This window comes from Erinaceus europaeus, chromosome 14 (assembly GCF_950295315.1).
Source record: "Erinaceus europaeus chromosome 14, mEriEur2.1, whole genome shotgun sequence".
In the NCBI taxonomy this organism is placed as follows: domain Eukaryota; kingdom Metazoa; phylum Chordata; class Mammalia; order Eulipotyphla; family Erinaceidae; genus Erinaceus; species Erinaceus europaeus.
In genome coordinates this window covers 8434467-8459547 of record NC_080175.1, presented here as the reverse complement: position 1 = coordinate 8459547, position 25081 = coordinate 8434467, and the positions used below count along the sequence as shown (strand labels likewise).

Below are 25081 nucleotides of genomic sequence, written 5' to 3'. Positions count from 1 at the left end.
CAAGAAAGAAAAAGAAAGGAAAAATGGTGGTCGGGAGTGGTGGATTGGTAGTGCCAGCACCAAGCCTCAGTGGTAAGAATGAGCCCCTGATAACAACAACAATAAGGGGGTCTGGCAGTATCGGAGTGGGTTAAGTTCACCTGGCATGAATCACAAGGACCGGCGTAAGGATCCGGGTTCGAGCCCTGGCTCCCCACTAGCAGGGGAGTCGCTTCACAGGCGGTGAAGCAGGTCTGCAGGTGTCTGTCTGTCTTTCTCTCCCCCTCTCTGTCTTCCTCTCCTCTCTCCATTTCTCTCTGCACTATCCAACAACGATGACATCAACAACAATAACTACAACAACAATAAAAAAACAAGGGCAACGAAAAAGACATAAATAATAATAAAATTTAAAAAACACAACAATAATAAATAATGTTAAGTGGTGGCCAGGGAGGTAGCACAGCAGTAGAGCACAGGATTTGTAAGCATGAGGTCCTGAGTTCTATCTCCCAGCACCACATGTGCAAGAATGATGCTCTGGTTCTCTTTTAAACAAATATTTTAACATAAAATGGAAAAAAGAAAACAAAAGCCTTAAAAATGGTTTTTAAGGGGAGTCAGGCAGTAGCACACTGGGTTAAGCTCACGTGGCGCCAAGCGTAGGGACCGGCTTAAGGATCCCGGTTCGAGCCCCCGGCTCCCCACCTGCAGGGGAGTCGCTTCACAGGCGGTGAAGCAGGTCTGTCTGCAGGTGTCTGTCTTTCTCTCCCCCTCTCTGTCTTCCCCTCCTCTCTCCATTTCTCTCTGTCCTATCCAACAACAACAACGACATCAATAACAACAACAGTAATAATTACAACAATAAAACAACAAGGGTAACAAAAGGAAATAAATATTTTTAAATGGCTTTTAAAAATTAATATGTGAAAAAATTTGATATGTATATTTTGCCACATTAAAAAATCAGGAGGCGGGGCGGTGGTGCACCAGGTTGAGTACACACATTACAGTGCACAAGGACCCGGGTTCTAGCCCCAGCTCCCCACCTGCAGGGGGGGGGTTCATGAGTAATGGAGCAGGACTACAGGTCACTGTCCCTTCCTATCTCCCCCACAACTGTTCTGTCTCTATCCTAAATAAATAAATATATTTTTTTAAATCAGGCAACCCAGGAGTCGACCTTGAAGCATTGGACTCTCAGATATGAGATTCCCAGTTTGATCCCCAGCACCGCATGTGCCAGAGCGATGCTCTGGTGTTGTGCTCTCTCACTCTCTCTCTCTTTCAAATAAATAACTTAAAATAATAAATCAGGGTGTGGGGTAAATAGCATAATCATTATACAGAGGCTCCAAAGTCCCAGGTTCAATCCCCCCACCACCATAAACCAGAACTGAGCAGTGCTCTGGTAAAATCAATCAATCAAGATGAGAGAGCTAGCTCAGCCTGTGACAAAGAAAAAGAAAGTAAGAAAGAATGGTTCTCTCCCTCTTTCTGTCTGTCATTGATGGATGAATAGAAATATATTTTTATGGTCCAGGAGGTGGTGTAGTGGATAAAGCATTGGATTCTCAACCATGAGGTCCTGAGTTTGATCCCCAGCAGCACATGTACCAGAGTGATGTCTGGTTCTTTCTCTCCTTCTATCTTTCTCATAAATAAATTAATTAAATTAAATTAAATTAAATCAATAAATTCTTTTTAAAAATCAAGTTGGGGGTGGTGGGCAGGTGGTAGCATACCTGGTTGATCACAAATATTACCATGTGCAAGGACCCAGGTTTACATCTCTAATCCCCATGTGTGTTTGTGTGTGGGGGGAGTTTCATGACTGGTGAAGCAACACTGCAGGTGTCTATCTCCCTCTTCCCTCTTGATTTCTCTGTCTCTATCCTATAGCTAAAGTAATCGCACCTACTATGCTGAAATCTACCTCAGCTCCCCAGCTCCCTAGCCGTCTAGCAAAGCGCCCTCAGCATCTGAGGGGGACCCAGAGCCCCTGCCCTTCCTTCCACAGGACACAGTATTCCCACCTGGCTATGTGGTTTGCTGCCTCCCCAGGCCGGCCCTGGGCTTCAGGTAAGAAGATGAGCACAACAGCACAGGAGAACATTCTCTGAGGCCTGAGAGCCTTCCTCCTAGGAGGCCCAGGTGTCTGTGAAGACAGTACTGCCTGGGCACACCAGCTCTGCTCAGTGCTCAGTGCTCTGAGGTAATAGCTGGGGGCTGAGTGCACGCACACACACATGCACACACATGCACACGCCTCAAAGATGTGCCCATTTCTCTAAACATCAGCACCTACAGAAAAGCAACTTGCAACGGACAGGCCTGCACCTGGAGATAGGAGCCTTTCTCTTCCTCCTCTTTCTCTCCCTACTCTTCCCCTTAGCCTTCTTCTTCTTCCTCCTCCTCCTCCTCCTCCACTACCTCCTCCTTCTCCTCCTTCTTCCCCTCCCTGCTCTTCTTCTGCTTCTCCTTTTTTAAATATAGAAAAAGCAAAAGAGACCACAGCACTGAAGCTTCCTTTAACGTGGTGGGAGCTGGGCTTGAACCTAGGTCACAGACGTAGCAAAGCAGTGCACAACCCAAGTGAGCTATTGTGCAGGCCCTGAAGCCCCCTTTCTGTCAAGGGTTCACTGCAAGGGACAATCTGAGAGAAGGTGTTCTGGTGTACAGTGGTGGTTGAGCACACACTTTCCAGAACATTCCATTCTTATATTCTCACATCTTGTCTTCACAATGCTACACATTTCCTGGAACATTCTGGTTTTCTGTCCTGTCCTCACAATGTATGTCTAGCCAAGCAAAACACCAAGGATAAATGTCATCATCTTTAAAGACCTAGACCCTCAAGGCCACACTTATTTGAGCGCACATGTCACCATAAGCAAGGACCCAGGTTCAAGTACACAGTCACTACATGCACGGAGGAAATTTCATGAGTAGTAAAGCAGAGCTTCAGGTATCACGTTCTCTCTCTCTTTTTAAAATTAATTAATTAATTAAAAATTTCTTTATTTGGGGATTAATGTTTTACATTCGACAGTAAATACAATAGCTTGTACATGCATAACATTTCTCAGTTTTCCACATAACGATACAACCCCCACTAGGTCCTCTGACATCCTTTTTTTTTTTCTTTTTTTATTGCTGTTGTTGTTGGATAGGACAGAGAGAAATTGAAAGAGGAGGAGAAGACAAAGAAGAGGAGAGAAAGACAGACACCTGCAGACTTTTTTCACCACTTGTGAAGCGACCCCCCTGCAGGTGGATAGTTGGGGCTTCAACTGGGATCCTTACGCCAGTCACTGCACTTTGTACTATGTACGCTTAACCCGCTATGCTACAGTCCGTCCCACACATTATATAATTTTTTTATTAATTCCTTTATTAGGGAATTAATGTTTTATATTCAACAGTAAATACAATAGTTTGTACGTGCATAACATTTCCCAGTTTTCCATATAATAATACAACCCCCACTAGGTCTTCTGCCATCCTTTTTGGACCTGTACTCTCCCCCCACTCACCCCTAATTAATTAATTAATTAATTAATTTTTACTAGAGCACTGATCAGCTCTGGATTTGGCTGGTGCAGGGGATTGAACCTGGGACTTTGGAGCCTCAGGCATGAGAATCTCTTTGCTTAACCATTATGCTATCTACCCTGCCCCTCTCTTTCTCTCTGCCTATCTTCCTCTTCCCTCTCAATTTCTCTATCTCAACCCAGTAAGATAAATAAATAAATCATACTAAAAATAAAATAAAGAAGTGGACCCCCAGTCAGGGGACAAATGCTTTGCAAAATAAATAAAAAACAAACATGATGAAAACACGAGAGGCCCCTTGGACCCCAGTAGTCCGATCTTCTCTGTAAAGAGCTGGCTTCCTTTGCCTCTTCATGCTGGCTCCTGGCTCCTCTCAGCCTTCTGTTCCCTGTCCCTCTCTGGTCAGCATTTTGCCAATACACACACCTCTGTGCCCCTTTCCACGCCTGGGTTAGCGCAAATTTTCTCAGACCCATGCCATTAACTATATCCTCATCCCTACCCCACCCCCTCTCTCATGCCACCTTCCAGGCCCAGCTAAGGGTACTGCTGGGGGACCTGTTTGCCTCTCAAACCCCCCCGACACACACACACACACACACACACACACACACACACACACACACACACACACACACTGCATGAAGACATGAACCTCCCTTCTGCACCCCACTGTCAGGAAGGAACATATTTGGGAAACCACTTCCTGTTTTAATGATACTTTATGAAAGCAGAATTCAGTCAGTCTGAGCAGCAAACTATGCAGAAGTTATGTTAGGCCTCTAGGCCTCTACACACACACACACACACACACACACACACACACACACACACACACACACACACACACACACGCAGGTGAGCACAGGCTATCATAGGTGGTTCAGGAAAGTGGTAAAATGAGTAGCTCGAGGTTTAGATGAGGGGCCTGAGGAAAGACAGGTTCTAGGCCTGTGGGGCCTTAGGGGCCAAGGCCCCTGTCAGTTCTCCCCAGTACTCCCAGCTCACCTCATCCAGGATCCCCCCACCCCCATCCCTGACTGGTCTCACAGTGACGGGCCCGGCAGCAGCATTTATCTGTCTGGGATAAGAAGCGTGACTGAAAAGGGAAACCCTGAGCCAGTGACCACAAGCTGGTCATGAGAAGGCCTGCTGTCCATGCAAAAAAGAAGAAGCGAGTTATTTTGTTCTGAGTTATTTTAGTCAGCTGTCCAGGGCCCTGCTAACCCTGTTCTCGATCCTGTCAGGATATTTACTCACCAGAGAGCTAGAATACGGGGCTGAGGCCTGGGAGACAGGCAGCTTCTCTTCCCCTTGGGTGAGAGCAAATGTGCCCCAGAAACTTCTGGCAGAGGACTCCCAGCATCAACACAAGGAAAACTGGTAGGAACATTGGCTTCCAGACACCACCCACCCCCTCAAGTCAGCCCCAGCAAGAGCATGCCCTGGGAGTGGTGGTGGTGGTGACAGTGGTGGGGGGCAGGTGGACCTGAACCCCAGCCCCCAAAACAGAAATGGACTCTGCAGAACAGCCCCCAGCTCTGAGGAGGCCAGTTCTGTGTGTCTTGAGGCTTCTCCCTCACCCCACAAACAGGCTGAGCTTTATCCCCCAGGAAAATAAAACAAGACCTCTTTTCATTCCATACCCCTCCCTGTCCCCCACAGTTAATAGCCTCCCTTGCCACTCCATCTCTTCTCTTCAGATTGTATCATCTTTTCCGATTCTATTTATTTCATATGACACCGGAGAGGCCAGAGCACTGCTCAGCACTGGTATATATGATGCTGAGGATTGAACCCGGGGCCTCATGCATGTGAGTCCTCTGAGCCTCCTCCCCGGCCAGCCCTCACATCACAGAAGTGCACCCTGGGTCTCCACTGCCCACTCCCATCACTCCAACCTAGTCCTCACCCCTATTCATTATGTCCTCAAGTGGCCAACTGTCCCAGCCTGACTGCCCACTTGGGACTCTCCCACTTATATCTCCTTTGCTGACTCGCAGCCCTGACTCGCGGATCCTCCATAAATTCTGGGGTTCCCCAGACTCCAGTCCTTAGCTTCCCTGGACACACTTTCTCCCCAGATTTCAGTCCAACCCTCGCCCCTGAGCCACTGACCTTGGGGCCACCCAGCCCCAGAAATGTGGACTTCCATGTGCACCAGACACTCAAGGTGAACACAAAGGAGAGAGGGGGTGGCCAGGGAGGTGGTGCAATGAACAGAGCACTCGACTGGCAAGCAGAGAGTCAAGAGTTCAATCCCTGGCACTACAATTGCTAGACTTTTGATCTGGTGTTCTCTTTCTTTCTATCCCTCCTTCCTTTTCTCATAATAAAAGCTTTTCTGTCCTTTAGTTTGTCACCAGGGTTATTGCTGGGGCTCAGTGCTGTCTACCACTCCCAGAAGCCATCCATTTTTTCCTCTTTTTTTTTTTTTTTTTTTTTTTTATACAGAGCTCAATTCTGGCTTATGGTGATGCAGGTATGGAACTTGAGACCCTTATCACCTCAGTCATGAAAGCACTTTTGCATAGCCATTATGCTGTCTTCCCAGCCTCCCTCCCTCTATCTCTCTCTTTCACTCTTTTTTTCTTGTAAGAGAGATAAGAGACAGATATAGGAAGAGAGAGAGAGAGAGGAGAGGCACCTGCAGGAATGCTCAACTGCTTGTGAGGTGTCCTCCTCCAAGTAGGACCAGGAGTTTGAACCAGGGTCCTCACTCATGGTGACGTTTGTGTTCTGCTGGGTCAGCCACCACTCAACCCTGATAAATTCTATTTAAAAAAAAGGATAGGGGGGTCAGGTGGTAGCACAGCGGGTTAAGCACACGTGACGCAAAGCACAAGGACCGGTATAAGGATCCCAGTTTGAGGCCCCAGCTCCCCACCTGCAGGGGAGTCGCTTCACAGGTGGTAAAGCAAGTCTGCAGGTGTCTATCTTTCTCTCCCTCTCTCTGTCTCCATCCTCTCTTGATTTCTCTCTAAATTGATTAAATACATAAAATAAAAACCAAAAAAAAAACAACCCTGGCAAGTTATTCTGAAGGTTTAGAAATTTACAGAATTAATTATGTCAGTATTTCAGGAGACCTATAGTATCCATCTTTATTTAAAAACTTAAAAATAGGGATTGGGCAGTACTGCAGCAGGTTAAGTGCACATGGTGCGAAGCACAACGATCCGATAAGGATCCCGGTTCGAGGTTCTGGCTCCCCACCTACAGGGGAGTCGCTTCACAGGCGGTGAAGCAGGTCTGCAGGTGTCTGTCTTTGTCTCCCCCTCTCTTGTCTTCCCCTCCTCTCTCCATTTCTCTCTATCCTATCCAACAACAATGACTGCATCAATAACAACAACAATAAAACAAGGGCAACAAAAGGGAATAAATAAATATTAAAAAATTAATTTAAAAAAATGCCACACAGTGGGTGAGCCTCACCCCCTGCCACATTGTACAGTTTTAGAATGTGGATAACAAAAAAAAGACCCATGCTATACAGAGGGAAAAAACAAAGAAACCCAATTAAAGCAGCTCACACACAAAACAACTGACTTTTTTTTTTTTTTTTGCCTCCAGGGTTATTGCTGGGGCTCGGTGCCAGCACTATGAATCCACTGCTCCTGGAGGCCATTTTTCCCATTTTGTTGCCCTTGCTGTGGTTGTTATTATTGTCATAGCTGCTGTTGTTGTTGTTGGATAGGACAGAGAGAAATGGAGAGAGGAGGGAAGACAGAGAGGGGGTGAGAAAGACAGACCCCTGCAGACCTGCTTCACCACCTGTGAAATGACTCCCCTGCAGGTGGGGAGCTGGGGGCTTGAACCGGGATCCTTACAACAGCCCTTGCGCTTTGTGCCACCTGCACTTAACCCGCTAAGCTACAGCCCAGATCCCCAACAACTAACTCTTAACACAATGGAAGAAGGCCCTAAGACAGTGTCTCCAAGTTCTGAGAGTTTCAACCTAGAATTCCATGCTTCATAGATGAGGTCAGAGAAGAGGGGGAGATGACATTTCTCTCAACAAGATCCTTAACTCCCACCTGCCCTGTTCCTTTACTCAGGCATCTGGAGAGTGGGAGAGGGGCACAGCTCACTGAGTATAACATGAGCCTTATCATGTGAAGGGCCCTGGGTTCAAATCCAGATGGGGTTTGACTTGATGGGAGCATTATGGGTGATGGATCGATGCTATGGTGTCTAATCTCCCCTGCCACCTCTCTGTCTAAAGTTGAGGGGGGGGGGTGGCAATGACTGGTGGTATTATACACACAAAAGGCCTCAGTACTGCATTTGGAAAAAATGAAGCAGAAAATAAGCTACTGGACGGCCCAGGAAGTGACATAGTGGGTAGAGTGTTGGACTCTCAAGTATGAGGTACTGAGTTTGATCTCTGACATCGCATGTGCTGGAGTGATGGCATTCTTTTTTTTTTAATATTTATTTATTTAATATTTATTTATTTATTCCCTTTTGTTGCCCTAGTTGTTTTATTGTTGTAGTTATTATTGTTGTCGTCGTTGTTGGATAGGACAGAGAGAAATGGAGAGAGGAGGGGAAGACAGAGAGAGGGAGAGAAAGACAGACACCTACAGACCTGCTCCACCGCCTGTGAAGGGATGCCCCTGTAGGTGGGGAGCCAGGGGCTTGAACCGGGATCCTTAGCCAGTCCTTGCGCTTTGCGCCACGTGCACTTAACCCGCTGCGCTACAGCCCGACTCCCGTGATGCCGTTCTTTAAGAAGATGCAATTGGGGTTAGACAATGGTTCATAGTTAAGAGCATGTGACTTCAATGCATGGGGCCCATAAAAAATGGAAAAACAGGGAGTCGGGCTGTAGTACAGCGGGCTAAGCGCAGGTGGCGCAAAGCACAAAGACCAGCATAAGGATCCCGGTTCGAACCCCGGCTCCCCACCTGCAGGGGAGTCGCTTCACAGGCGGTGAAGCAGGTCTGCAGGTGTCTGTCTTTCTCTCCTCCTCTCTGTCTTCCCCTCCCTCTCTCCATTTCTCTCTGTCCTATCCAACAACGACAACAACAATAACTACAACAATAAAAAAACAAGGGCAACAAAAGGGAAAAAATTTTTTAAAAAATGGAAAAACAATGCTCTGGTAAAGGAAGAAAGAAAAAGAAGGAAGGAAGGAAGGAAGGACAGAAAAGAAGATGTTATGCCCAAATGGGGTGGGTGGGAGACGGTTTACCATGTGTGAAGCCTAAGTTTCAGCCTTGGCACCACAAGAAAACACCATGAAAGGCACCAGGAGAGTTTCATGGGTGGTGGAGCAGTGCTGTGATGTTTCTACTGTTCAGTCCCTCCCCACCTTTCCCTTTCTCTTACTAGATTAAAAAAGAAGAAAAAATGGGTCCATGAGACAGCTCAGTGGTATCCTGTAGGCAAAAAGGTTTGAGTTCATTCCCTGATCCTATTATTTTTTTTCTTTCTCTTTTTTTCTTTTTCCTTTTCACTGCAGCAATTTTCAGCTATTCCTTGGGCTGGTGCCTGGGATTGAACCTGAAACCTTGGAGCCTTGTGCAGAAGTCTTTTGTACCATGGCTGTGCTGCTTCCCACCCCCTAGCTCTACATTAAAAAAAAAAAAAATGAGGGAAGGGAGGGGGAAAGAAATAAAGTCAAAGAATTTTATCCTTCAGTTCTTCATGTTCAAGGACTTTTATTGCTGTAGTTTATATCTGTAACCAAGTGACCTGCATTTCTCTGAAAGATTACAACTGGTTGGGTTAGCTCATATGTGCAATGTAAAAAATTGACACGGGCCGGCTGGTGGCGCACCTGGTTTAGTGCACATGTTACAAAGTGTAAAGACCCAGGTTCAAGACCCCTGTCCCCACCTGCGGGGGGGGGGGGGGGGGCTTCATGAGTGGTGAAGCAGGGCTGCAGGTATCTATCTTTCTCTCTCTCTCTCTCTTTCCCTCTTCTCTCCATTTCTCTCTGACCTATCCAACAATGACAACATCAATAACAGCAACAATAATAACTACTACAACAATAAAAAACAACAAGGGCAACAAAAGGAAACATTAAAACAAAATTTTAAATTACTGATAAAATAGACTTTAAGAAAAAAAAAAGCTGGTATGGGCCAGGTGGTGGTGCATCTGGTTAAGCACACACAGTATCACGTATAAGGACCTGGGTTTGAGCCCCTACGCCCCATCTGTAGGGGGAAAGCTTCACGAGCAGTGAAGCAAGCATAGCAGGTGTCTGTCTGTCCCTCCCCCCTCAATTTTCCATGTCCTAATCAAGTAAATTAATTTTTAAAATGGCCGCCAGAGGAGTTGGGCAGTAGCGCAGTGGGTAAATGGCTGCCAGAAGCAGTGAATTCATCATGCAGGCACTGAGCTCCAGTGAGATCCCTGGTAGCAATTATATATATATATATATATATATATCTGCTGCTACTGACCCTGCTCTACCAAAATGAGGCTGTGATGAGGTCTGACTAGGGACAAGGAGAACCTGGAGCCAGGCAGTGGGAGGCGACAAAGGGAAGAGATGGTGCTGGTGACAGGAAGCCCTGAGACAGCTGGGGTGTGGGTGAGGGGGGACTGGGAACTGTGGACAGAGGACCAGGACCATCCCCAGGGCACCTCAGACAGCAGACACAAAACTGCAGACACTATCTAGAGACCGGACAGAGCCTGCTACTCCCAAAGGCTCTTGGGAAGTTTGGAAAAGCAACAACAAAAGCTACAACAAGAAAGCAGTCTGGGAGTCGGGCGGTAGCGCAGCGGGTTAAGCGCAGGTGGCGCAAAGCGCAAGGACCGACTGAGCCCCCGGCTCCCCACCTGCTGGGGAGTCGCTTCACAGGCAGTGAAGCAGGTCTGCAGGTGTCTGTCTTTCTCTCCTCCTCTCTGTCTTCCCCTCCTCTCTCCATTTTTTTCTGTCCTATCCAACAACGACGTCATTAATAACTACAAAAATAAAAAAGGGCAACAAAAGGGAATAAATAAATAAATATTTTTTTAAAAAAAGCAGTCCAAAGGGGGGTGGCAAAAAAAAAAAAAAAAAAGGTCATCAGAGCACCTTCACTGGCCCCACAGCGAGCAGCAAAGAATTTTCATAATGAAAATACAGCAGATGGGGACTTAGGAAAGTGAAACCTAAGTACAGTGAGAGGAAGTGGGGAGGTGGGCAGATAACATCTGAAAGAGCTACGGAGGCGAGATGCCTCGGAGGCACAGACCACACCGTGAACAGCTGAGTGAGTGTCCGCCAGCCTGCCTGCACCCAGCGAGCCCACGTGGAGAGAGAGACACAGAGACATGCCCAACCATGGGAGAGGGACACCTGGGCAGGGCTCGCAGGTGACAGGAATGAGGCCTCCTGACCACAGAAAAGGCGGGTGTCAGTTTGGGATGTTTCAGTGTTATTTAGAATAAAGATGGGGGCTGGGCTGGGGAGATAGCTCAGTACATTAAAGCATGGGATTTGCAAGTCTGGGGCCATGTTTGATGCCTAGCACCACCATATGCCAGAGCTGAAAAGTTCTCTACTCTCTTCCTCTCTCTCATGAAACTAAGTAAGTAAATCTTTGAAAAATAAGAAAAAAGTGAGCAGGGGAGAGATGATGCAGTGGCTACGTAGAATGTCTTTCATGCCTGAGATACCAAAGGTCTCAAGTTCAGACCCCAGTACCACCATAAGCTGAGGTATGTAAGTGGTCTGGCAAAATAATAGAAAATAATGATATAATTAAATATGGGGAGTAAAAAGAGGCTGGAATGATAGCATAGTGTCTATGCAAGAAGACATTCATGCCTGAGAGTAGGAGGTCCCAAGTTCAACCTTTGGAACTGCCATAAGTCAGAGTTGAGCAGTGCTCTGGTTAAAAAATTTAACAAATAATAAATTTTAAAATAATAATAAAGAAGGAAAGAATAAGTGCTCAGTTGTTAAGGAATGCTTTTTAAAAAAATTTTGTTTAAAATGAGAACATCACACTCTAAAAAACAGACCTGATCCGGGATCGAGTTTTAGTGTCAAAGAATAAACATAGTAAATACCATAGGTTCTCCCCATAAGTCTACCCATACTATAAAACACACAATGAGTGTCAGTCACTCTCAAAGCCACGTGCACATGCTTCTCCACCCCCACTTTCAGTTTAGTTTTTACAAGTCTGTACAGGCTGCCCTGTCCTCTTCTTTGTCATACAGTTAACACATGAAGCATAAGTGAACTGGTGGATGGTGGACAAAGATTAGTGATGATGTTTGGATGGCTGGATGGATGGATGGCTGGCTGGATGGCTGGCTGGCTGGATGGATGCATGGATGGATGAATGGATAGTTGGATGGCAGAGGGAGAATGGAACTGAATAGTGGAGGGTGGATGGATGGGTGAATGGATGGATGGATGGATGAATGGGTGGATGGATGGTTGATGGATAGATGAATAAGTGGATAAGTGGGTAGATGGATGATGGGTGGATGAGTGGGTAGGTGGATGGATAGTGGATTGATGGAGGGTGGACAGATAGCTGAATGGGAAGGTTAGTAGATGGATGGATGGATGGATAGATGGATGGATGGATGGATGGTCTGATGGCAGAGGGAGAATGGAACTGAATAGTGGAAGGTGGATGGATGGGTGAATGAATGGATGGATGGATGGATGAGTGGGTGGATGGATGGTTGATGGATGGATTAATAAGTGGATGAGTGGGTAGATAGATAGATGATGGGTGGATGAGTGGGTAGATGGATAGATAGTGGATAGATGGAGGGTGGACAGATAGTTGAATGGGAAGGTTAGTAGATGGATGGATGGATGAATGGATGGATGGATGGATGGATGGACAAGTGGGTAGATGGAGAGATGGGTTAGTGGACAGGTGACACCAATAGAGAGAAGACAGACAAAGTTCTGTAACCTAGCGGAGCCTTCATGACAGAGCAAAAGGGCAAACACTTGGGCAGATAAACAAACACATGACACAGAGAAGCTGTTAGCAGGAGAAGTGGCAGGAAGCTCCAAGCAACAGAAAGAAGACAGCAGATCTGGCGTGGGCCCTGCTGAAATTAAGGGAGGCAACAGTGAGGCCAGCTCCCAAGTCTGGCTGACAGGCAGCGAGGGGCGCTTCAGAAACTCCTCCATGAGGCCCAGATGTGCTAAGTCTGATTGTGAAATTCAGCCAGACCACTTCTCCTGGCTGGCACCTCCCCTCCCTGCTCACTGAAGTGAGTGGCTTGGGACGCCGTCCCGGGTTTTACTTCCTCTGCAGCCAAACCTGTCTGGAGCAGCAGCAGCTGGGGGTCAGCCTTGGGTCCGAGTCCTGGCTCCGTCTGTCCTGGGCCCTGGGGGCTGTGGACAGGGGCTGCTAATCCCCTCAAGCCACTGGGTGACAATCTGGAAGGAGGGGGTGAGGGGTGGTGGTGCAGGGAGGTTGACTTGGTGTGATAAAACCCCAACTGAGGGCAAGACACCCCAATGAACCGCCCTTCCCGGGCAGCTAGAAGGCAGAGTCAAGGCCACATTCCTCAGAGTGACTGTGGGCATGTTCCAGAGCTAAGGACACACACCTTCAAAGATGCTGGGGAAACAGAAGTGGCTGCCAGGTTTTTGGGGAACCTCTGTGTGAGGTATGGATGGGGTACTGCAGCCCAGTCCCTGCAGTCCCCTGGGCACCTGATTCCCCAGCTGTGACACACATCTACCTCCCAGCCCTTCTCTCCAGCCCATGCATCCCACCTGCTGCCCCCCTCTCAGCCCCTCTCAACCACGTCCACTCAGGTGACAGCTGAGAAGTCACTTCCCCTGGGCCTTCCTGACAGCCCGTGCTCCCACGGCCCACACTTCCCATTTCTGTCCTCTCCCACTTGTGAAGGTTCCTTTGACCAGCTTCCTTCCTCCCCCTGGAGCCTATCTCCTACAGACTCATCCGTCTTCCTGTCCCTGGTGTCCCCAGAGCATTTCACCAGACCCTGAGCAGGCGCAGTACAAAGACCTAAACTCCATTCATTCATTCATTCAGCCAGCCAGCCAGGTGATGGGGAGGGAAAAGGGCTGGGCCAGCCCCCAGCTGGGCCCCAGGGGACCTCAACTTCAGGTTTTGGAGATTTCAGAGTGGGGGTGGCCTACCAGAGGCTCCTCTCACTAGCAAAGGATGAGGTGAAAGAAAGGGTCTCTGTCCATCTGCTTGGCTGGGAGCTAGGATTTACCTTTGAGGTTGGAGGTGACATTCATTCCACAACCCAGCACTTATCTGTGGAGGGCGTCCAACCCCATCCAGCCTGTGGGGGCAAAGGAATCAAAGGGCACTGCTGCCCAGGAGGGTAGCAGCCTGCAGCACTGCTTTCCAAAACAGAGCACCTTCTCCATCACTTATCCCACCTTCTCCATCACTTATCCACAGAGCATCTGCCCTCCAGCAGGCTGGGCAAAGGCACCTAGGAAGAAGTTACCGAGGGGGCTGGGGAGGTAACATAATGGTTCTGCAAAAGCATTTCATGCCAAAGGCCCATCTGAGCTCCCAGGATCAATCCCCAGAAACACCATAAGCCAGAGCTGAGCAGTGCTCTGGTCAGTTGGCCTCAGTCTCTCTCTCTCTCTCTCCCATATATATATATATATATTACCAGAAGGGAGCAAATATCAAAGGTCACAGCCAGTAGGATGTCAAGCAAGGGTGTAGCAAACTCAGAATGGGTCCTGGCCCCTGCAGAGAGGGGGCAACAGAAGGAAGGTCCCTTGGCTTCAGCTTGGGGAAGTGCCTCTGAGCCTGAGGAGCAGGGAGAAGGGGAAGGGGAGGGGGGTCAGGAGGAGGGGTCCAGGACAGTTCAGCCTTTTCCAGCCACTGCCTGCCAGCAGGGAGGGGCCAGTGCAGCAGCTCCTCTCCCAATATTCAAGCAAGGAGAGACAGACAGACAGATGGGGCTCTGCATCCCACAGCCCACAAGCCTGCATTCGGCTTGGCAGGCAAGTTTTTACATTCACCACAAATCACTCCCAACATTTATCAAGTCAGATGGCTTCACAAAAGAATCTAAATGGAAAAAGCAGGCAGCTAGTGACACCTTAGGGAGAAAGAGTCCGTTAGGGAGCAAGGCCAGGAGGTGGCAGTGAGTACAGAGACCAGGAGTGTCCCATCTGCTGGGGACCTCCATGCAGGAAAAGCCCAGACTAGACTGTCACAGACCCCCAGGTGGGCTCAGCAAGCACCTAAATCAGTGGCACAGGGCAGGCTGTCCCCTGCCCGCAGTCCCAGTGCCCTGCCTACACTTAGCTTCAAGCTGCTTGGAAACGGACAAAGCTGGGATGCTAAACACACCCAATCGATGGGTCTCCTTCCCCAAATCCTCACCCACCTGCCCTGTGGCTGACATAGGGAGTTAGGGGCTCCTCCCTGTGAGGGGTATTGGCCATTGTGATTTGTAAGGGATTGCTGAATAATTAACGACCCATCTGATGCACACTGGGCTTTTATCACCCCACATCTGCTTAGCACTTACTGTGATGAGTGGTGGCCACACAAGAACCCACATGTCCAGCTGGGGGGAGGGACAGCCTCATGACTTATTCACGGAGGGAAAAAAGCCCGATGATGAATTCCAGATGACACGGACTATGATTTCTTTCTAAACAGGCATCCATTCTAACAGGCCCATTGAAAATGAATTCATACACTCTCTTTAAGATTATTACTATCTGATGGATACAAGTTACCGAATCAGGACCTTAAACCTTCCTCCCTGCCCCCAAAGCCATTAGAGACCAGACTCTGAGGGGAGGTTTCAAAATCTATCAGAAAGGCAGCTGTTACTGTGTAAGGAGAGGAAGTCACCAAGGAAGGGAATACCTTCTTCTTATCTTGCGTCTTCTTAAAATCTTCACAGGCGAGCCAAAACAAGACATTTTCTTCACTGAATTCCTTTTTTAGAAATTCCTACAGGTGGAAAGAAGTAAAATATGAGGGGAGCTGGGCGGTGGCGCAGCGGGTTAAGCGCACATGGCGCAAGGACCGGCGAAGGATCCTGGTTCGAGCCCCCGGCTCCCTACCTGTAAGGGGGTTGCTTCACAGGTCGTGAAGCAGGTCTGCAGGTGTCTGTCTTTCTCTCCCCCTCTCTGTCTTCCCCTCCTCTCTTGATTTCTCTCTGTCCTATCCAACACCAATGACAGTGATAACAACAACAAGGGCAACAAAAGGGAAAAAATAAAAATAAATAAAATAAAAATTAAAAAGAAGTAAAATATGGATACTCTTCCTTTAAAAAAAAAAGGGGGGGGTAAGAAATGTGGTCCGGGAAGTGGCGCAGTGATAAAGCTTTGGACTATCAAGCACGAGGTCTTGAGTTCGATCCCCGGCAGCACATGTGCCAGAGTAATGTCTGGTTCTTTCTCTCTCCTCCTATCTTTCTCATAAATAAATAAAATCTTTTTTTTTTAAAAAAAAAAAAAAGGTAAGGAATTAATATATATCCCTTCAAGAACTGACTTGGCAAAATTCACCAAATGCATACAGTATAGCCTGACCACAGACGCCCCACCCTGAAAACTAAGGCATGTGTGTTCAGCACTAAGGCTAAGATTCCACGTACATTCAGACTTAATGGCTTTGACGCTGTAAGGAAGGATAAAAACAGACCAAGCATCCAGTCATAATAATAAGCTGACAATAAATTACCAAAAAGTAAATTCAAGTGGAAGATACATTAGTTCCTTCCAGACACTGTTTAAACAACGCACATTCCTCTAAAATCAGGCCTGGTTTTTTTTAAACAAAAGAAAAGAAAACATATTAAGCATGTCTAAAAAAACACCACGAAGAACACTATTTTAAGTTGAAGGTGTTTTCTTTGGGAGGATGTGTGAGGGTCATGTCACAGTTAGTTTATTCTGCTGTCCACAGAAATAAGGTCCTGGAGATCTGGAGAGGTTACAGTGACCTAGAGGCCCCAAGCCCACCAACCCTCTTTGGTGAGGACAGAAGAAGGGACCTAGGGTGTGAGGGCTTATCTTGCTCTGACCGACAATGCAAGCCGGGGGCTCCAACTAGGATCCTCTGGAAGGTCCTTGTACTTCGTACTATCTGCACTAGCCTGGTATACCGCCACCCATCCCACTCAGGTGAGAAGTTCTTACTCCCATGTTGGGTCAGCATTAAACTCTGGTTTGTTGTCTCCCACCCTCAGGCCCATCTAAAGTTCTTCCCATATTGCATCAGCCCTGGTAAATAACAAAAAGGGGCAAACCCTGAATCTTTTCACGCCTTCTGGATCTTCGAGCAGGTTCTCCAGGGACACCGCCCACTTGGCCGCACTCTTGGGGTTCTGGTGGTTGCTGCTGGAACCCCCATCACTGTCATGGATGTCTGCAAAGCAAGACACAAACTGTGAATGTGGCCCAGAGAGAATGTCATTTAGCTATACCTGCATGTAATGGTCATCATCACCAACAGCATCACACCACCACCATCATCCCATCACCACCACCATCACCATCAGCAACCACCACCATCACCATCAGCAACCACCACCATCACCATCCTCATCCTCATCTCCAGCACCATCATCAATAACGTCACCACCAACACTATCACCATCGTCACCATCACCACTATCACCGCCACCATCATCACCATCACCACCAACAACAACACCACCACATCATCATCATTACCACTTTTTAAAAATATTTTATTTATTTATTCATGAAGATAGAAGGAGAGAGAGAGAGAGAGAGAGAAGGAACCAGACATCACTCTGGTACATGTGCTGCCAGGGAATGAACTCAGGACCTCATGCTTGAGAATCCAACGCTTTATCCACTGCACCACCTCCCGGACCACATCATTACCACTTTCACCACCACTGTAATCACTACCACCATCACCATCATCATCATCATCACCACCTTCACTACCTTCATCATCACTACCTTCACCAGAAGTATCCTTTTTCCTCATCATCATCTTTGGGGTTAATATACAATAAGTCCCATGCTAGGATATAATCTAGCCTCTTAACACACTGAATTTAGTCTAAGTCCTGATCACAGTCTTAAAAACTAGACACTTATGGGAGCTGGGCGGTGGTGCAGTGGGTTAAGCGCACGTGGTGCAAAGCGCAAGGACCAGCGTAAGGAACCCGGTTTGAGCTCCCGGCTCCCCACCTGCAGGGGAGTCACTTTATAGGCAGTGAAGCAGGTCTGCAGGTGTCTGTCTTTCTCTCTGTCTTCCCCTCCTCTCTCAATTTCTCTCTGTCCTATACAACAACAACGACAGCAATAACAACAACGATAAACAACAAGGGCAATAAAAGGGAAAAAAAAAACCTAAACACTTATTGTGCCCAAGTAAAGAACTCTGGTGTCCATGTCCTGGAACATGATGGCAGAGGAGGGTCTAGGTGGGGGGAGTAGACTGTTATGTGAAAAACTGAGAAATGTTACAACTACTGTAGTTTACTGTTGACTATATACCATTAATCCCTCCAATAAACAGAAAAGAAGGAAATAAATACCCAACCCCACCAAATAAATAAATAAATAAACACAACCAATCACTCCCATTGCATAGATATGGAAGGCTTAGAATGATGCAGGGATCTGTCATTTCCCGACCCCCAGATGTCCCTTGTGGCCAATTCACAGAGGCAGCCATCCCTCAGGTCTCATTCAAGCCCCTCCCATGACATTGGGTGCAACCTTGTAACCATCATACTGGTGTGAATCTGTACCACTGATTCTCAGAGCCCCAGACATGAAAGCCTTTGACCGAACCGTTACCCTATTTCCTCAGCCCTACTCCGGACAACAAAGGCGCCAGTGCACCACGCGGCTCACTGTCAGGTATGTAAATAAAAACAGGGACCAGGACCAGAACGAGAGTGAACTAGTGTAAAACTGAAGGGGGCTGCCAACAACTTGAGCATCAGGAGAGAGGAAAGTTTCATGTTGTATTGAGAAAAGTCTAAAAATTAATACGATCAAAAAATCCACAATGAGCACAAGGCCAACCCTTTACACAAACAAACTATGGTTACTGAGGTGCCCTTTTGCCTCAGGTCCCAGTAAATCTCTGGACAGTCACATTGTCCCCAGGTGTGTAGACCAAAGGAACACACAGCATTTCCTGTGTCCACATGACTGCTAACCTCTCCCACTCAAGACTCCCACAAAGCCTCTGGCTAAAGGGGACGGGACACCCTGAGTGGACATACTCCGGCTTCTTGGGGCAAAGTATGTCTCTGGTTCTGTAGAGTGCACCCCCTCCCTGGAGTCAAGGAGCACCCACAGAATGTGGTCTTGTGAGTTCAGGTTCAACACACCTAGTGTGACCAGCTGGAATTCCTGGTGTGAGATGAGGTCAGCCCCCCATCTTTGGGGTTTGAGGAGGGACTAAAAAAATGAACTCATGGTGGCCTCATGGATCGTGCGTTGTCTCTCCCCTGCCTTCAAAGTATGATCTGCAGAGTGGACTCTTCTAGAGCTAATACTTTGCTTTGCTTGCCCTCCTCCCAAATTAAAGACATGTTCTTATGAAGAAAAAAAACTGGAGGGAGAGACAGCATAATATTAACATAACACTACATAAGTGTCATTCAAAAACACTTCGTGCCTGAGGCTCCAAAATCCCAGGTTCAATCCCCCACGCCACCATAAGCCAGAGTTGAGCAGTGCTGTGGTCTCTTTCCTTGTGTATCTTTCTCTATATATGTGTCTCTCATAAAAAGAAAAGAAAAGAAAAGAAAAAAATGTCTAATCTGTGGAAGAGAAATAAACTTCAAACTAAAACATCAACAAAGGAGATGTCTTAAAGGAAGAAATAAGAGAAGTCTTGGAAATCTTAACTGCTGCAAATGGTGAGAACACCTCAGACTACAAATGTTTTGTTTTTAGAGGAAAACTGGGGTCAGAAAGTGAGTCTTGGAAGAAGCTCAGCTCCTGCAGTCTTTCGTGCTCCATTAGGGGCCAACGTACAAATTACCTACTGTTCAGGTGAGACGCTCGCCTGCAGTATCTGGAAAAAACACATGGATTTGATAAAGAAAATAACAGCAAGGGGGTTAGGTGGTGGTGCATCTGGTTGAGCACACCTGCTGCAATGCGCAAGGACCTGGGTTCGAGCCCCCAGTCCTCATCTGCAGGAGAAAAGCTTCTCAAGTGGTGAAGCAGGGCTGTAAGTATCTCTGTCTGTCTCCCTCCCTAGCTCCCACTTCCTCTTGATTTCTGTCAGTCTCTATCCAATAATAAATAAAGATAATGAACAAATCTAAAAGTAAAAAAAAAAAAAAAATGAAGGAAATAATAGTGAGAAGTTCGGCAGTGCTAGGGGTGGGGCCGGGTATGTGCCAATACACATTTTAGCGATGAAACACTAAGTCAATGACTTGGGACCAATCCACTCCCCCAAACACATGCCAGATGGGCTGGACATTTCTCTAAAGAGGATCTTCACTGCACAGTCACTGAGTCAGTCCCCAGCTCTCGAAGCGAATGCTTCTCAACACTGAGTTTCTTCCCAGTAAGTGATAAATCCAGCTACAAGATCATCATTCAGGGCAGTGGCACACCTGGTTGAGTGCACACATGACCATGCACAGGGACCCAAGTTCAAGGCCCTGGTCCCCACCTGCCGGGGTGGGTTTCATGAATGATGAAGCAGGGCTGCAGGTGTCTCTCTCGCTCCCTTCCCTCACAATTTCTCTCTCTCCTATCGCATAAAATAAACAAATACTAAAAACAAGAAGCTCATCCTTCCCAGAAATGTCTGCAACTGGGCTCCTTCTGCTCAGCACGCCAGTCCTGTACTCTCCTGATCTGTACTCTCCCTGAGAACTGCAGGCTGACAGCTGACTGCCTTTTCCCAGCAGAGTCTGTCTTAGGTAAATAAACAGAGACAAGTCCCAGGAACAGTCCTGGCCAGATGTACATGTCTCTTTCTATCTTAGGACAATGCTGCTGACCTTAAGTTTGCAACTTTGGTCTGAAAGAATTCCAAAATGAGGGGGTTGGGCGGTAGCGATATGGGTTAAGTGCACATGGCGCAAAGCACAAGGACAGGCATGAGGATCCTGGTTCGAGCCCCCAGCTTCCCACCTGCAGAGGGCTCGCTTTGCAAGCAGTGAAGCAGGTCTGCAGGTGTCCATCTTTCTCTCCTCCTCTATGTCTTCCCCTCCTCTCTTAATTTCTCTGTCTTATCCAACAACGACAGCTGTAACAACAATAACAATAATAACTACAGCAAGGGCAACAACAAGGGCAGCAAAATGGGGAAAATGGCCTCCAGAAGCAGTGGATTCCTGGTGGTGCTGGCACTGAGCCCCAGTGATAACCTTGGAGGCAAAAAAAAAAAAAAAAAAAGAATTCCAAAACGCTTGGCATTCTTGGCGATCAGACACCAAACTGCATTCAGGTTTCCATTTCTAAGCTGTCTGGGAAAGAGATGTTCTCAGCAGATGCCCAGCTTGCCAGCAGTGTACCCTAGTTAACCAGGAGAGAGGCCACCTCCCTCCGCGCTCCTCCCTTTCTGTTCCCACTCTCACCATTTGACAGGTGACCTTTCTGTACCACCTTTCTTTCTTTTTTTAAATTTTTTAAAATTTTTCTGCAGTTGGATAGGACAGAGAGAAATGGAGAGAGGAGGGGAAGACAGAGAAGGATAGAGAAAGACAGACACCTGCAGACCTGCTTCACCGCCTGTGAAGTGACTCCCCTGCAGGTGGGGTGCCAGGGGCTCGAACCGGGATCCTTATGCCGGTCCCTGCACTTGGCACCATGCACTTAATCCGCTGCGCTAGGGCTACCACCCGACCCCCTTCTCTATTGCTCTTATCTCTCCTCTCCCTTCTCCATTACTATCTGTCTGTCTCTAATAAATAATAAATATTAAAAAATGCAATGGAAAAATAAAAGTACATCTCTCCCAACTCCTATGAGTATTTTAGATCTTCTGAACTTTCTTTTAAACTTTTTTAAAATTTTTTAAATTTTTTTAGTATTTATTTATTTTCCCTTTTATTGCCCCTGTTGTTTTTCATTGTTGTTGCAGTTATTGTTGTTGTTGTTACTGATGTCGTTGTTGTTGGATAGGACAGAGAGAAATGGAGAGAGGAGGGGAAGACAGAGAGGGGGAGAGAAAGACAGACACCTGCAGACCTGCTTCACCGCCTGTGAAGCGACTCCCCAGCAGGTGGGGAGCCGCAGGTCCTTGCGCTTTGCACCACCTGCGCTTAATCCAAGGTGCTACCGCCGGATTCCCTGAACTTTTTTTTTTAAAGAGTCTTTATCCCAGGCTTCAAGGCCTGTGGAGGGCGGCCATGTCCTCAAGCAGGAATCCTCTGCCACACTCTGGCACAGATTTTCACTTCTCTCAGAGTATGGATTTGAAGCTTTTTTTTTTTTTCCCTAAAACTTGCCACTCAGGGTTGGGTGGGGGGAAGATAGCTCAGCCTGTTAGAGCTCAAGACTCACAGGCCTGAGGCCCCAGGTTCAGTCTCCGGCACCACCACATGCCAGAGCTGAGCACAGCTCCAGTCTCTCTCTTAGAATAAATAAATATATAACCTTGGGGGGGGGGGGAAAGAGTGCAGTAGCTACAGCTTGTATTTAAACGCGCGGGGGTTGAGCTCAAGCTCCAGCATGGATTAGACAGTGATGTTCTGGTTCTTGCTTGCATATTCTCTCTCTCTCATATTAATAAATAAATAAATCTGGGAGTCAGGCGGTAGCGCAGTGGGTTAAGTGCACGTGGCATGAAGCTCAATGACCAGCAAAAGGATCCCGGTTCAAGCCCCGGCTCACAACCTGCAGGGAAGTCACTTCACAGACGGTGAAGCAGGTCTGCAGGTGTCTGTCTTTCTCTCCCCCTCTCTGTCTTCCCCTCCTCTCTCTATTTCTCTCTGTCCTATCTAACAACGACGACATCAATAACAACAACAATAAAGCAAGGGCAACAAAAGGGAATAAATAAATTAAATAAATAAAAAGTTCAAAAATAAATAAATCTTCTTAAGCAACTGTCCTTTTTCACTTTTTAAATTTTTTTTCAGGTGGGGGGAGGAAGAATTGGAGGAGGAGGAGGTGGAAGAGGAGGAGGAAGAGGTTGAGGAGGAGGAAGAGGAGAAGATGGAGAAGGAGGAGGTGGAAGAGGAGGAGGAAGAGGTTGAGGAGGAGGAAGAGGAGAAGATGGAGAAGGAGGAAGAGGAGGAGGAAGAAGAGGAGGAGGAAGAGGAAGAGGAGGAGGAGGAAGAGGAGGAGGAGGAAGAGAAGGAGGAGGAGAAAGAGGAGGAGGAGGAGGAAGGAGGAGGAAGAGGAAGAGGAGGAGGAGGAGGAAGGAGGAGGAGGAAGAGGAGGAGGAGGAGGAAGGAGGAGGAGGAAGAGGAGGAGGAGGAGGAAGAGAAGGAGGAGGAGGAGGCGGCGGCAGAACCAAGAGTGCAAAGCTTCCCAGTCCTTGGCACTTGGAGCGCAAAGTCCCCTAAATACTCTGGAATCTTTTTCACTGGTAAAATCCCACTGACGGGGTGGAGAGTCAGCACAGCGCTTGCTTGTGAGGAGGCTCAGGTTCAGCCCTGGCATCACTCATAGCCAGACATGGACAGTGCTCTGGTCAAAGGGGGGGAAAGTGTTTTTCCTTCTTTTTAAATGGATTATAGAACAGGACACGCAGATCTGGGGGACCATAACCCCTCTTTTCTTGCAGCCCTGAGGGTACGGTGATCAATGAAGAGAGTTGGGCATGGGGGCTCTGCTCTCATTGTCTCTCTTTCTTTTATCTCATTTTGTAGATTCATTACAAAAAAAAAAATTGCACTAGAAGCCACCACCAAGTTGCAGATGCTACCATGATGGCCAACTGGACTTTCTGACCAGAGGACCTCACCAATGTGCCTTGGAGCTCCGCTTCCCCAGAGCCCTTCCCAACTAGGGAAAGAGAGAGACAGGCTGGGAGTATGGATCAACCTGTCAACACCCATGTTTAGTGGGGAAGCAATTACAGAAGCCAGACCTTCCACCTTCTACACCCCATAATGATTCTGGGTCCATACTCCCAGAGGGACAAAGACTAGGAAAGCTTTCAAGGGAGGGGATGGGATAAGGAGTTCTGGTGGTGGAAACTGTGTGGAATTGTACCCCTCTTATCCTATGGTCTTGTCAATATTTCCATTTTATAAATAAATAAATAAACAAATAAAAGACCCGTCCCCACCTGCAAAACTTCACAGGAGGTAAGGTAGTACCGCAGGTCTCTATCTCTATCATCTCTATCTCTTTCATCTCTCCTCTCCATTCTCAATTTCTGTCTCTCTGTCTCTCTAATAAATAATAAATATTAAAAATTCAATGGAAAAATAAAAGTGCATCTCTCCCAACTCCTATGAGTATTTTAGATCTTCTGAACTTTTTTTTCCAGGCCAAATACTTATTTTTCGAAACATTCGTCTGGGCCAGCTAGTGTGCTGGAAGGTGACCTGCTTTGCTATGTGAGTAGCACAGTGGGTTAAGCGCACGTGGTGCAATGCGCAAGGACTGGCATAAGGATCCTGGTTCGAGCCCCCGGCTCCCCACCTGCAGGGGAGTCGCTTCACAGGCGGTGAAGCAGGTCTGCAGGTGTCTGTCTTTCTCTCCCCCTCTCTGTCTTCCCCTCCTCTCTCCATTTCTCTCTGTCCTATCCAACAACAGCGACATCAACAATAATAACTACAACAATGTAAACAACAAGGGCAACAAAAAGGAAATAAATAAAAAATAAATAAATAAAAAGACTATTGGATTTTTTTCCCTTTGTTTTCTGTTCCTAAGTAGAGACAGAGAGAGTGAGAGACCACAGTACCAAAGCTTCTTTCAGTGCAGTGGGAACCAGGCTTGCACCTGGGCTGCACACAAATCAAAGCTGTGTGCTATCCCAGTGAGCTACTAAGGGCCTCTTCAAACTGCCTAGAGAGCTCTGGGTTCTGCTCCCATCTGGATGTGGGTTGACTCACTCAGTCCTCACAGTGACCCTCCGAGGCAGTGAACAGGATCCCCACCGCTCAGATGAGGAAACTGAATCCAGGGCCCCCAGGGGTGTGAGCCCCCTCCCCACGCAGCTGGCCGAGGCCGTGGCCTGGAACCCGGGGCGCTGTGGTATTTATAGATGCAAGGACACAATGATGTCAGAGCAAAATGATGGCAGAGCCGACGCAGGCCTTCCCACCACATTCTTGGAATTCAACCTCAGACCCCACTGGCCCCACTAAGCAGGGGGGGGGGGTCCTACGCTGCATAGACAACTCCCCCAAGTGTATATCATGGCCCTCACTCACGTCCAGCCCCTTGGCCAGAGTGGACATAGTTGACACCTCAACATCACCGATGTCACAGCAAACACACTAAGGTTCTGTTCAAGTTACCCCACTGTCAAGCAGAACATTCACCAAAACAAACTCAACACTCAGGTCCCAGAAAAGGCAGCCAGGCGTGCAGATACTTTCCCTGGACAGAAGACAGACCATACCGATGCGACAAGTGTCTTAGATACCATATTTCCCTAATAAAACGTTAAGAGACAAGAAAAGACAAGGGGTTGAGCGGTAGCACAGCGGGTTAAGCGCA

At 47.5% G+C, this 25081-nt stretch overlaps 1 protein-coding gene across 2 annotated transcripts in view; it reads right to left on the bottom strand.

Annotated features, from left to right (window-relative positions):
* Positions 1-25081, bottom strand: part of RGS10 (regulator of G protein signaling 10) — a 73295-nt gene that overhangs the window by 33600 nt on the left and 14614 nt on the right. For both annotated transcript variants that reach the window (XM_007534693.3, XM_060171202.1), the window contains exons 2-3: positions 16741-16859; positions 15348-15434 (exon numbers count right to left, since the gene is read on the bottom strand). In XM_007534693.3, coding sequence (XP_007534755.2) covers positions 15348-15434; positions 16741-16859 — 206 coding nt within the window. The remainder of the gene's footprint in view (positions 1-15347; positions 15435-16740; positions 16860-25081) is intronic.